This window comes from Carcharodon carcharias, chromosome 3 (assembly GCF_017639515.1).
Source record: "Carcharodon carcharias isolate sCarCar2 chromosome 3, sCarCar2.pri, whole genome shotgun sequence".
Lineage (NCBI taxonomy): Eukaryota > Metazoa > Chordata > Chondrichthyes > Lamniformes > Lamnidae > Carcharodon > Carcharodon carcharias.
This window is the reverse complement of record NC_054469.1, coordinates 227996322-228010919: the sequence shown is the minus strand read 5'-3', so window position 1 is coordinate 228010919 and position 14598 is coordinate 227996322. Positions and strand designations below refer to the sequence as shown.

Here is a 14598-nt window from a genome sequence, read left to right as displayed (position 1 = left end):
GCTGGGAGGTAGGAGAATAGTTTTTTATTTTGAATCGCGAGATGGAACCTAAGTAACAAAGTGGGCTGGATGGCTTTGTCTATCCCCCTGAGCATGTTCTTGCGCCCTTAGTGTGGTGCACCAATTTTACATTTTTGAAAATTGTGTCCAATTTTGAGCACTTCAACATCATTGGCTTTTGAAGATAGAGATCGGTGAAAAAGAAAAGTGATTAATGGGCTCTCAGTTTAAAAGAAGAGCCTTGTAGAGCTAAACATATTTATTTTATTCTTTCATGGGATGTGGCCAGCATTTGTTTCCCATCCCTAATTCCCCTTAAACTGAGAGACTTGCCACAACATTTGGGAGGGGCAGTTAAGAGTCAGCCACATTGCTGCGGGTCTGGAGCCACACGTAGGCCAGACCGGGTAAGGACGGCAGATTTCCTTCCTTAAAATGAACCAGGTGGGTTTTTACCACAATTGACAATGGTTTCAAGGTCATCAATACTGAGACTAGCTTTTCAATTCCAGATTTATTAATTGAATTCCAATTCCACCAGCTGTGCTGGTGGGCAGGGTCTGGGCTGCTGGATTACTGGTCCAGTGACATTACTATGCACCCCCCCACCCCCCCACAACAGATAAGAGAAAACTGAGTCAGATCATGAGTGAGGTATTTAAAATGCTGAAAGTTATAAATGGTGTGGAATTATACCTGCAAATTGACTTGATGCTGTGAGTGGAGAACACGGGGAAGCTTTCCTTCTTCCTGTATTTTCTCTTTGTGCTATATTCAAACAGCGAACAAGTGAGACCATAGCGTACAACGGAAAAAAATGTTAGTTTACTCTGTGTCATGTCCTGGTGCCAAATAGTTATCATATAATCAGCTCCATATACCCCAGCTTTTTAATATCCTGTAATATAGTGCAGTTTTCCAAATGGACACCATTTGCTCAGTGCAAGGTGACAGTAATAATATTTGAAATGTTTTGAGTCCGAAGATCAGACAGTACCCCCACCCCACCTACTATCAACGCTCTCCTTGGACCTACATAATTTGAGATTGAGCTCAAAACAGGACCCCGGAGAAACAAAGGTGGGGTTGAACTTGTGACTTGGGGGAATTCTCACAGCCAAAGATTTGATACAGGCATGTGTCAGCTCGATTGGTCGATTCACTGGTCAGAGTGAATCCTATGTTTTTAAACCTTTAAGATGTGATTTAGAAATTGAGCTTTCCTGTCATCAGTGGAAAAGTAATTTGCCTGGGCTTTGAGTCATTGTTCTGTGGGGACAAGTCCATTGAGTTAGTTTCTCTGATCTTATCCATAATGGACTCATAACAGTGCTTCTTCATGGTGTCAGAGCAAACAAATGTGTTGGATAAAAACTCAAAGTACAAGAATCACTGTATTGGAAAATAAATTGAATTGGATGCACGGATAAAGGGTTTAAAGAGACTTGCACAACCTTGCTATGTTTGCTTATCAATTCGGAGAGAATCTTGTTGGCATTTGAAGTATAGAAAGCTCGTTGTTATTTAATATGAATTGTGTTGCACAACCCTTGGCAGATTATAACGGCGATCTTCTGCTTCGTCGCTCCTGGTGCACAGAAGCTGTGCATCTCCAGTGTGCCTCATGATCTCCTTTCCCAATTGTTTTAAAAGATTTGGTTGCCAACTCAGATTCCCACTTGACTGGAGCATGGGTTGGAGAGTTGGGCTTGCAGAACAGTGAGCCCAGTTTGTGGCCTTCCTCCCTCTCTGACCATTCATTTTAAGGAATGGGGAATAGGGAACGCGGCAAAGGTGACTTCCACCAAGTCCGCAGTCCCATTTGAAAGACATTGTGCACCAGGGAGGTGGTGGCATAATGGTATTGTCACTGGACTAGTAATCCAGAGACTGAGGGTAATACTCAGGGGACCCAGGTTCAAATCCCACCACAGCAGATCATGAAATTTGAATCCAATAAAAATCTGGAATTAAAAGCCTGATGGTGACCATGAATTGATTGTGGTAAAAAGCCCTCTGGGAAGCAAATCTGACCTATATGTGACTCCAGGCCCACAGCAGTGTGGTTGACTCTTTTATATAAAAAAAAAGCCATCTGAATAAGATGTCCACATCCCATGAACGAATATAAAAAGAAAGGAGCAGAACTGCTGTCTGGACCAAGGGTAAGAAGACCACTTGTATAGGTTGTCTTGTCCAATAACATTGAAAGTGAAGATATCTCTATGCTTATTTTAAAATAAGGAGCAAAAGAAGTTAAAAAAACAGCAAAGTGCTAATTGATCACAGAATTTTGAACTATTTAAATTTCATTTTAATCTTGAAATGTAACACTTTGAACCCCTGGATGTCCAGGGGTTATCTAGCACATACATGCTAGGGTTTAAGGCAAAAAACAAAGCTGGTGTATTCTGATGTTGCTTAACGTTGCATGAGCAGTGTGAAGCTTGATCTCTCATCCTGTGTTAAAGGTCACACAATCACTGAAACTCTAGCTGTGGCTCTGCGGGTGGCAGAAGAAGCAGTGGAAGAGGCTATTACCAAAGCAGAATCCTTCAGTGACAGTTTGGTAAGTTCCTGGATCAGTGACATTGAAGGAATTGGGAACGCTTCCTTGAAACCCTTCTGGCAAATTGATTCGTATTCATCTTTGTCCAACCATTTGTGCACCAACAGGCAGAGCTTCTACTTGGGGCAGAGTCAGGAATTTGCAGCCAGAAGGGGTTAAAATTGGGTTGGTTAGGTCACACGTCACATTTCTGCCAATATATATTTGCATAAATACAAAGGTGAAATCTTTCATGAACCAGTGCAATCAGGCAGCGTAATAGAACATGATTGCTTATTTCCTCTTCTTTCCATGAATAAGTAATTAAGAATGTTAAACTGATGCAATTTTATGAATATGGCTGAAAATGGGTTTATCACCAAAAATAAGCACTTGTAATTTGAGTGTCTAGTCCTCCACCTGTGAGTAACCTGATTTAAAATCAATGAAAATTATTTTTTTTAAAAACGATACTGAACCATTTCATAGTTGCACTCCTGTAGGCTAGTTAGTTTCTTAGTAAGTTAAGTATTATTCGACAGGAACCGGTTTTAAAATTGTCTATTTGCTCTTGCACACCTAAGAAAATGAGTGCAATTTAAAGAGCCTTCCCAAACCAGCGTAATTGGCGAAATCTCACAATTTCGATCTGGGGGCGTGGTCAGTTTTGTTGGCGGCACACGATGCGGGCGAAATTAACCTTGAACAAGCGTAAAAGACTGTAGAAAATACAAACGCAAGTAGTTTTGGCTGTAAATCAGCTACAGTTTAAAGTTCCTGATGATGCCCGGATTATGCTGAGATCCCTGTACAAAACTAGGTGAAACTTATCACCCACAATTTCACAATGGACGGGGCAGATCCTCACAGATCAAATTGTGATTCTGGTTAACTTCAACACTTGGAAAAGTGTGAGTACGCCAATTCTTCATTCCCTTACAAATAGGTGCAAAATGTTTCTTCCTACTGCAGCCACCCAGCATGGTCATCTACAACATTCAACTGTACACTCAGCATTACACCCTTATTCATGATAATGGCAAAATCATGAACCCTTCATCATGAGTGTCACTGTTCATGAACAGTGTGTAGATCAGTGCCTGCTGTGCCATCGACAGAGAGCCAGGCAGAATTAAAAGGTCGAAACTTGTCTTGATCAGCAATTTAAAATGACCAAAAGTGAATCGTAGGCCATTTTGCAGTCCGTCAGCTTTTTTTTCTTTTGCAATCATTAGGAAATAAATTGCTCAGAGTACACAACAGGAGGCCAATTTAGTATCTCTTGTCTTGCCTACACACCACACTGTCTTCACAAACTCAGTGGTATTTACTTTATATTTGTAATAAAAAAGTAACTCTGCCGATGGCTCTCTTAGTAAAGACAGTATGTAAACGAACCAATCAGACCTGAATGTTTTCACCCTTGATTGAGTTAGCTGACCCTGTGCAGGACAGGATAAAATTGGCCAGGATAATCCAACCACTGCAACAGAAGCAGTTCGGAGACGGTTCACTCAATCAGTTCCTCATGAGGAAAGCTGCAACAAGTTGGGCCTACATCCAATGAAGTACAAATGTCTTCAAAGTACTATCGAGAAACACCTGTCAGACTGTACTGCATCATCAGCGGTGGTTGTTTATCCTTATCAGGCTTTGTGAAATGTTATACCTTTTATCCTCAAAGAAAATTACCTAAATATATTTTATGAAGTTATGTGCAGGCCATCCTAGTAAACTATTAAATTGTGACTGTCAAGTTTTAGTATTTTAATCCACAATGCCAGGGAAGAAATTTCTTTTGAAATATGACAAGTGTCCCCAACACGGTGGGTTGCTGGGCCCTGCCAGTATTCCTTTCCGCTAGTGAGGTTAGCAACCTTCCGCTCCTCCCCCAAACCCCGCATTCCCTCACTCCAAGGCTGGCCAATTATGACGGTCCACTCCTCATGACCTCCTCCCTCTGACCCCATGAACTTTGGTGGGGTCAGCCAGAGAAGCTGTGGGTGAAATGCATTGCAATGAACCCACGCCCTCTCCCCACCCCAGTGCAGGTTTTCAGGACAGCTTGTCTCTCGTGTTATCGATGTTCCTTTTGTGTTCTGCAGGTAATGTAGCACTCTGTCTACATACGAACATACAAATTAGAAGGAAGAATGGGCCATTTGACCCCGTCGAGCCTGCTCCACCCTTCAATAAGATCACAGCTGACCTGATTATGGCATCAATGCCACGTTCCTGCCTACCCCCGATATCCTTTGACTCCCTTGTTAGTCAAGGATTTATCTATCTCTGCCTCAAAAATATTCAATGACCGCCTCTACTGCTATCCGGGGAAGAGAGCTGCACAGACTCACAACCCTCTGAGAAAAAAAATTCTCCTCATTTCCATCTTAAATGGAAATCCCTTATTTTGAAACTGTGTCCCCTAGTTCTGGTCTCTTCCATAAGTGGAGGCATCCTTTCAGTATCCGCCCTGTCAAGTCCTCTCAGGATCTTTGTTTCAATAAGATCACCTCCCGTTCTTCAAAACTGCAATGGGTACAGGCCCAACCTGTCCAACCTCTCCTCATAAGATAAACCCTTCATCTCAGGAATCAGTCGAATAACTTTCTCTGAACTGCTTCAAATGCAATGATGTCCTTTATGCCTGTTTTCAGGAAAAGCAGAACGAGAGGCATTATTTACAAGAGCACAAGGAGGAACTGATTGAAGAACTTGCTACAACTATAATGCAGAAGGTCTGTGTGTTTCGCACTGAAGTGTTGCATGAATTATTATTCCAGTACAAAGCAAGACATGTGCAGTATCTGTTAATATGTTATAGTATTATATATCCCAAAGGACCCCCAAGAACTAAATCACTGTCAACAGACATTGAAGAATCTCAGTGTGGTCCTTTGTAACCTGATCTTGTGATCAAAAATTACTAGTATGATATAGGCTACAAAAACGACCCTTGTGTGAAGTGGAGAACCTCCCACTGTTGCTGTAAGGGATGCTGTTCTGATTCTAGCCTGGCCAAAGGACTCAGTACTATGTGCAACTTGATTGTATTTAATATTGGTAGTTTGTAACAACACTGGTTTCCCACTTTGCAGCGGCAAAACTATTCACTTCACAGGTTTCAGTCCAAAAAAGGAAACATTTTGTTATAGCTGCACTGAAATATTGTCAATCGTTTTTTTTTTGTACATTGAGAAACTACTGATGCGAACACCATCCCCCCACCTCCTCTTCCATTCATTGCAGGTGATAAAGAGGAAGAAGTCTCTGAGCAGACTGACCGACTCTGAACCCGGGCAGCCACACTTACAAACCAGAGCCTCAATCTATCCAGCTTCCACAAAAGAAAATGCCCTCCCTTCTCATGAGAGCTGCAGAAGGATATCAAATCTGTGGGTGAGTTGAAGAGAATTATCTCTCTTTTCAGCTTTCCAGTTGCAACCAATGTGAAGGACAGCTGACTTTATGTAGAAGACTTCTTCTCTGGGTATTTCCATTGATATGGGATGTAGACCTCCTTATACCATGTCATGAGGGCTTTCCGCAGTATACTGACAGAGTGGCAAGGCCTGTTGTCAGGATGAGAAACCAGCTCAAAACTTTCAAATCCCAGTAAAAATCCAGTAATATTGGCACCAGTAATACCGGAGTTCTATTTTAAACGCACAAGACCAGCTTGGACAAGTTTTACTGGGTTTTCCTTTGGGGGTTCTCTCCCACTCTTATCGCCTGCCATGGGCGTGTTGGAAGAATGAGCAGAGTGATTATCAAACGGTTTGGTTGCCTCGTGGGCAGCAAGTCCTGGAGTGGGACCTGAACCCAGCACTTCCAGCTCTGAGATAGGGACACTAACCACTGAAGCCACAAAACCTCCAGAAGAACAGAAAGGTCAAAATGGAAGAGCTGAACATTGTATTTGCTGTTAGCACCAGAAATCTGATTGTACATGGGTTTCCAGCAGATAGCCCAAACATCATCACTAGTGTTTAACAAAACACTGTTTTAATGCAAAAATGCTTAGCAAATATTTGTCTATGAGGGGAAAGCGAGATAGACAGGAGCCTTTTTTAAATCGCAGTTCCGTCATGTAACGTTGGTCCTGAATTTCCCAGATTACATTTAAAACAGTTTTCTCCAGTTTCTACTGGATCTTGCCAACAGGGACTTGGAACACCGAGATTTCCTGAAGCGTTCATTTACCTACGTTAAAAACCAGGGTGAAGCAATGCAGTGCCACCGTATGTTGCCCAGTTACTCGCCAGGCAGTAAGGATTGCGTGTGCCTGTGTTGCTATTGCGCTGACTTTGTTTTATGGAATGAGGAAACTCACATGTGTGGAGTGTGAAACTGAGCACCCTGATACTTTTTAGCAAAAGCACTGCAGCATTCAATGGTCTGGCAAAAGCCACCAAAGCTAATGTACCGAAGGGGAGGAAATTTGAGCCTCCATTCTATCTGGGTTTGAACTCACAGTTGTCCAGTTGTGACCCTTAACATTTTACCACCAGGGCCCACTGGAGAGAAACTTACTTCCGGAGCCTCTCATTTCTAAGTGGAATTTGAAGGGATAGCGTTTCCATTGCTGTGTCCAGTAACAAATAGTTAACGTGCACACCTTCACCATGATGCCAATTTGGGCAGTATCACCACTAGTGTGAAAAGGTCATTGTTAACCCTGTGAAATTCTGAATTAGTTAGAATCACCTCTACCACATATAGTTTCAGTTTTGAGGATAGTGCATTGCTGTGCAAGTGACTTTGTTACCTCTACTCTTCTTCCATTACAGTGCTGAACTAGCGCATACCCATTGCATTGTGCCATTTCAGCTGCTTAGACTTCTGATCGAATGTGTGGTGGGGAGGTGTGAATGACCCAAAAAGGTTCAGGTGATTAAGACTGACAGCACTTTGCTTAAGATTACTACAGATCTCACAAAGCAAACCACTATCAAACTCCAGAAATCTTACTCACTCTAATATCAGGCAACTTGAGGCCGTGTTAGCCCTAAATATTTGGGTGTAAATCTACGCCATAGTAATATTCACCTAATGCCAGGGAACTGATGTGATTTTGTCTTTTGCATTGGGGGTTATGTGAGTGAGCAGCTGAAGGTTTTGGCAGACACACCTCGGAAGTGACTCGAGCAATGGAGGATGATAGCAGTGTCTCAGTGTCAAACTGGTGTGAATCAGTTTTGTGCAAATTTCGATGGTTAAAACAGCACAATGCCGAATTTACACCACAGGCTTGCAAAACCCTTCCAGGAAGTTCCAGGCTGATATGCTTTGATGTGACTTATATTATTGTGTCATACATCAGTCAACAAATGTTCAAAGATTTGCCAATCACTTCTTACAAATGTTAGACCGTTTTGAACCTTGGTTAGATCAGCTTGGAGTACTGCACACAGTTCTGGACTCCAATCAGCCTTGATCTTTTGAATGGCGGAACAGGCTCGAGGGACCTCGAATGACCTACTTCTACTCCAATGTCGTATGTTCTTATGTATTAGAAAAAAATATGGAGGCACAGGAGAAGATGTAAAAATAAGATTTACAAGGGTGATACCAGAAATGGGGATAAGCCTATCAGAAAAAACTCTTTTCTTTAGAAAGGAGAAGGCTGAGGGTTGATCTGACAGAGACCTTTAAAATAATAATGTAGACATGGAGAAAATGTTTCCACTTGTGGAAAACTAGAGGATATAAATGAAAGATGGTCACTAATAACTTCAATAGGAAATTCAGGAGTAACTTGTTTACCCAAAGGGTAATAAGAATGGGAAGCGTGCTACCATAAGGAGCAGTGGAGGCAAATAGCTTAAGTGCATTTTGGCCGTTTATTTGTGCTGCAACAGTAGGGGGGGCACTTGCTGCACATGCCCAGTTGCAGTTACTGTCAGTGTCAGAGGGCAGAATCATCCCCCTCCTGGATGCAGGTGGGGGCGGGGAATAAGCCGAAATTAAAAATATCAGTTTTCCATCGGCGAGAAGTGATAGCGAGAACTTGTGTGTTGACTATCGTGGCAGATTAATGGCGGGTCGCTGTTCCCACTCAAGCTCGTCAGGAACCAGATTTCCGTGTGACGCATGTTAATTCAAATACCAACAGACTGGAATCGTCCACCCCGCCCTCCCCCGGCACATCTTGTGCTCCCGCCAGCGGGAATTCACGCTGGTCCGATTCACAACCAGAGAAACCTGGTGCGCACATGCCGGACGAGTTAAGAGCATTTACCCCCAACCTAGAGCACCGAAGGACCGCACCACCCCAGGCTTGATGCGCACTGAGGAGACAACCTGGAGGGGAGGGCGGGGGGGGGTTTGCTGGAAGTCACGGGGTGACCAGGAAGGCTTGAGGGAGGTGGGGGTGGTGACCAGGAACGTTGGGGGTTGGGAGCATGGGGGCTGCGGAAGTTGTTCAGAGGGAGGGGTCAGTGCTGTTAATGCTAGAATCTTGTAGGACAAACTGAGGGTACAGTGACTGAGAGAGGAGGCAGTGGGATGTGGTAGGGTGGGAGGGTGAGGGTCCAGGTGTAGCAGGAGCAGTTCTCGCTGGGGATACGTTCACAAGGATTAGAATTTTCACACGGATCTGAGGAGTGTAGATGTACCTGGGATACATCTCCTTTAGGAGACCTGGCCTGGATGAGATGTATCCCAGGCTGTTGAGGGAGGTAAGGGAAGAGATACCAGGCGTCCTGGCAGTAATTTTCAAATCCTCTCTGGCCACATGTAAGGTGCCAGAGGACTGGAGGACTGCTAACATTGTCCCATTATTTAAAAAAGGGAGGAAGGGAAAGACCAGGAAATTAAAGGCCAGTCAGTCTAACCTTAGTGGTTGGGAAGTTACTAGAAGAAATTCTGAGGGACAGAATATATCTGCACTTGGAAAAACACAGATTAATCAGGATTAGTCAGCGTGGATTTGTTAAGGGAAGGCCATGTTTGACCAATTTGGTCAAATTTTTTGAGGAGGTAACCAGGAGTGTTGATGAGGGTGATGCATTTGATGTGGTCTACATGGACTTTAGCAAGGCTTTTGATAAGGTCCCTCATGGCAGACTGGTCAAGAAAGTAAGAACCCATGGGATCCAAGGCAAAGTGGCACATTGGATCCAACATTGGCTGAGAGGCAGGAAGCAGAGGGTGATGGTAGAGGGATGTTTCTGTGACTGGAAGTCTGTTTCCAGTGGGGTTCTGCAGGGCTCGGTGCTGAAGCTCTTGCTGTTTGTGGTGTACATAAATGATTTGGACTTAAATGTAGGGGGTATAATCAAGAAGTTAGTGGAAGATGTAAAAATTGGTAACTTGCGGGAACCGGATGGAGCGCAAAACAAACTTACTTGAGCCCCATATTCTGAACTCCTGCCTCCAACCGGAGAGGCATCAAGAAGAGTTGCGCAATGGCCAGCGACCCGCAGTGTGGATCGAGTGCGCACGCGCCACTCTTTCTGACACCTTTCCAGTTGTCAGCAAGAGTTACAATGATGCATTTAAGAGGAAGCTGGATAATCTTGAGAAAGAAAGGAATAGAAGGATATGCTGTTGGGATGAGATGAGCAGGAGTGGGAGGAGGCTCACGTGAAGTGTAAACACCGGCATAGACAAGTTGGGTCGAATGGCCTGTTTCTGTGTGCTGGGCTCAATGTAATTCCATGTAACGACAGCAATTGCTCATTTATGTTGATACAGCACATGTTATCTTTACATTCATCAGCGTGAGGTGAGGTGTAAGGCCAACAGCTGGGGTTTTGGCCGGAAGGTAAGCAAAAGTAATTTACAAAGAAGGCACCCCTTAGCTCTTTGCTATTCCCAGTTGCCGTTATCTATAATTACATTTGCTTCTATATTTCTGGTCCAATAGAATATTCATGAACTACCACAAATCTTTAATGGCAAACCTTTGGCATGGCTGCATCTTTATTTCGAGAAAGTTAGATACTCGATGTGAAAATGAAAACCGAGGTCCGCTTTCAGCCTCCAGAGCATGTATAACATTCAGTGAATGTAGCTGAAGATGCATGGCTGCACTAGAGCTTCACTGGCATGCCAGAAATGGAGCTAAACCAAATGTTAAGTTTTTAACTTAGTGCCACAGGGATGAACCAAGTCATGTAGTCAGAAAACAAATAATATAGTTCAGATTGCACAGGAGCTATAAATCATGCTTTGGCATGCTATACCATATTAACTCTGGACCAAAACTAGAACAGCAGACATATGCTCAAGGGAAACAAAGCACTTGCATTTTTGTAGCACCTTGCATGACTTCAGGGCATTCCCAAAGCGCTTTCCAACCAATGAAGTGCTTTCGAAGTGCAGTTACTGTAATGTAGGAAACATGGTAGCCAATTTATACACAGAAAACTCCAATAAACGGCAATGTGATAATGGCGAAATAATTTGTTTTTAACGATGTTACTTGAGGGATAAACGTTGGCCAAGACACTGAGTAGAATCACCCTGCTGTCCTTTGAAGTAGTGCCATGGAATTTCAAATGACAGGCGAGAAATCAGTTTAACGGCACATTGAAACGACAGCATCTCTGACAGTGCAGTTCTCCCTCAGTACCGCAATAAGACGCCAGCTTAGCGTATGCGCTCAAGTCTCTGAAATGGGAGTTGACCACACAGCCTTCTGACTCCGAGGCCAGAGCGTTGCTACTGAGCTGTGACCATAAAGGTGGAATAACCAGAGTTACACAGGAAGGCGGAACACACTTGGATGTCTGGCTGTTGACCAGCGAATCTTATGGTTTGTGACGTCAGCTCCCGTGACGATGGGTTAATGTTGATCTCAGCTGAGAAGGCATCGGGAGCACCATAATTCAGCTCAACGGCACTGGACTGGCAGGGGTTGAGGGGCGAGGAAGGGGAAGAAATCAATGCCAGGTTCCTGCTCCTGGCCGGTATCTAGTGATTCCTGTTGGACTGCTGGGCAGCTTGCTCATTCATATTCATCTTATTACCTTAAAAATTTGGCAAATCAAGTATAATGTGGGAACATTTGAGGTTGTCCACATTGGTGGGAAGAATAGAAAAGCGGAATGTTATTTAAGTGGAGAGAGACTGCCGAATGCTGCAGTAAAGGAGGATCTGGGTATCCTCTTGCATGATTTACACAAAGTTAGCATGCACGTACAGCAAGCAATTAAGGCAAATGGAATGTTGTCCTTTATTGAAGGGGATAAACATCTGGGAGAAGAAAAATAACAAAGCTTGTTACTCACTTGTAGAATCTCTGGACCAATTGAGCCAAATGGCACTGTACATTCTCTGTAATCATGTGTAATGATTTGGCAAAATGAACAGTAAAGGCATGCAGCTGTATTAGAGAAAGCCTAGAATGCAAGACAGCAACAAGTGGCATTTATATAGTGCCTTTAACATAGTGAAACGTCCCAAGGTGCTTTGCAGGAGGGTTATCAAACAACGTTGAACAATATAAGAAGATATTAACAAAATACTGAAGATGCTGGAATAAAAGCAGAAAATGGTGGAAACATTCAGCATGTCTGGCAGTATCTGTAGAGAGATAAACAGTGTTAACATTTAAGATCAATGACCTTGCATCAGAAGAAGCAAAAGCGTGGTCTTAGCAATAGGTTTTACAGAGCATCTTAAAGGAGGAGGGAGAGGTAGAGAGGCGGGGATGTTTAGGTAGGGAATTCCAGAGTTTGTGGCTGAAACTAGAATGAATCTTAACTCTTACACCTTAGAGAAATGTTGCCTTATTTCCTGGCAAGTCAGTGTTCTAGAATTTTCAGTTTTGTTTGAGCGATGTTGCCACCTACTGGACAAGTCCTGTTACTTTTCCATCAGTCAGTTCCCAATATTCCCACTCTCCACAGAATCAGAAGGTAAACATGGATGAGGACAACCATTTGACCTATCTTAGAAATAACCAGTCATCCTATAATACCATCCAACGTTGTTTTAAATTATTTCAATGACTTTGCCTTCACCATCCCATCTGGAATTCCATTCATCACTGTGTGAGGTACGACTTCCCAACATCAGACCTTATACTTTTTTCCAACTTTAAACCAACTCCACCATGTAGCAATCTGAAGATATCGTTCGATGTGGTGCTCGAGATTTATCTTCTCTCCAATGCTTAATATTTAACATACTCCTTTCAAGAGTGAAGAGCTCAAGTTTCTCCAATCTCCCCGGGTAACCCAATTACTGCCAGCCTTCATGGCAGTGACTGTAACCGGATCAGGCTACCTATTGGGAGATAACACGAATGAAGCCTTCGTCATCATTATTATTTCGGTCATTTCTCTCCCAGATATCCTGTTGTTATGACCGGGATGGGAGGAGTCTGCAGTTTCTCTCACCCCACTATTCCACAGGTTGCATCATAAATGTAAATGTTTAAACCACTCACCAAAATGGCCAGTTATTTACCTTCACAACTGCTAGATCCAGAATAAAAGAGGCTTTAACCAGGCTTCTTTCAATAAACTCAAAATAATCGAATTATTATGAAACAAAACTTTTTTTAATACAAGTTACAAAACTGGTTAATGTACAATTTGTGGTCCAAAGGGTAATGATTTATCCCTTTTAAAACCCCAACACACACACACACACACAAAACAAAGGAGAAGACAAATAAGATCTCTACGGAGGATGGTGTAAGGGGACATTTGATGAAAAGGGATAAAGTTCAAAAAGGTCTTGCTGCTGTCACTTTGGTGCTCCTGCTTGTGGTCACGAGTTGTTTGGAAGTCCTTTCCAAAGGATCTTCAGTGGAAACTTTTGTCTTTGTTAACTCTTGCTTGTCGCAGCCTTGCAAGCTTTCAAATACAGACAAGTTATACTGAGATGAGGATTTTCTGGCTGAAGGTGAATACCCACTCTGGCCCGCAGGCAATATAGGGAGAGAGAATCTTCCTTCAAAATTTGCTCCCAAGACACACACACAATTCAAAAAATATGTTCAGATAGAGCTTCTCCCAGGCCAGGTATTTTTAAGCCAATCAGCAGTAGCCCACAGTTTGTCAACAGCAGATTTTTTTAAAATTTTAACTCAAATAAACAAAATAACTCATCTCCCCAGGTGTCTTGCTGGTCACTTGCCTGAAGTCATGTGATTTCTTAGACAAAGCAGATTGCAAACAGACCAAAGTGAACTTGTAACCTTTTAGAAAAAACCTCAGGAGAGTGTCCAAATAATAATGTACTTCCAATGTTTTAAGAAGCATACAGTTTTTGGAGATATGGAACCCTAACACTGTCAAATGTTATAAATCCTTTAAAGAGAAGAGAAAAGACAAAATCAGCTCAAGCACCTGCTCCTTATCTTAGCCCAGTGGGCCTGGCTTAAAACCATATCAATGTCCGAAGACAAAAACAAACTAGTCACAGCTTGCCAACTTGAAAATGCACCATTTGTCCCTATTCTCTGCTTCCTGTCCATTAACCAACCCCCTATTCATGCTAATACATCACCCCCAACTCCATAAGCCCTTACTTTGGCATGGCACCTTATTGAATGCCATTTGGAAATCCAAGTATACTACATCTGCTGGTTCCCCTTTATCTACCCTACTAGATCTTCAAAAGTCTCTAATAAATTTGTCAAACATGTTTTCCCTTTCATAAAACCATGTTGACTTGTCCTAATCATTCTATGCTTTTCTAAGTATATGTCAAGACTTCCTTAATAATAGATTCAAACATTCTCCTGATGACTGATGTCAGGCTAACTGGTCTGTAGCTCTCTGTTTTCTCTCTCCCTCCTGAATAGCAGTGCTACATTTGCTAACTTCCAATCTGCTGGGACTAATCCAGAATCTAGAGAATTCTGGAAAATCATAGCCAGTATACCAACTATGTTTGCACCATTTCTTTTAGAACCCTAGGATGTAAGGCTTGGAACCTGGAGGTTTGTAAGATTTAAGTCCCTTGAGCTTCTCCAGCACATTTTCTCTGCTGATATTAATTACCTTTATTTCCATACACTTATTAGGCCCTAGGTTACCCTCTATTTCTGGTATGTAACTTGTGTCTTCTGCTGTGAAGACAGACACCGA

At 42.8% G+C, this 14598-nt stretch overlaps 1 protein-coding gene across 1 annotated transcript in view; it reads left to right on the top strand.

The window, feature by feature from the left end:
• Window positions 1-14598, top strand: part of LOC121276094 (myosin VIIA and Rab interacting protein) — a 382543-nt gene that overhangs the window by 292098 nt on the left and 75847 nt on the right. Inside the window, exons 5-7 of the mRNA XM_041184031.1 lie at window positions 2472-2569; window positions 5206-5286; window positions 5798-5947. Coding sequence (XP_041039965.1) covers window positions 2472-2569; window positions 5206-5286; window positions 5798-5947 — 329 coding nt within the window. The remainder of the gene's footprint in view (window positions 1-2471; window positions 2570-5205; window positions 5287-5797; window positions 5948-14598) is intronic.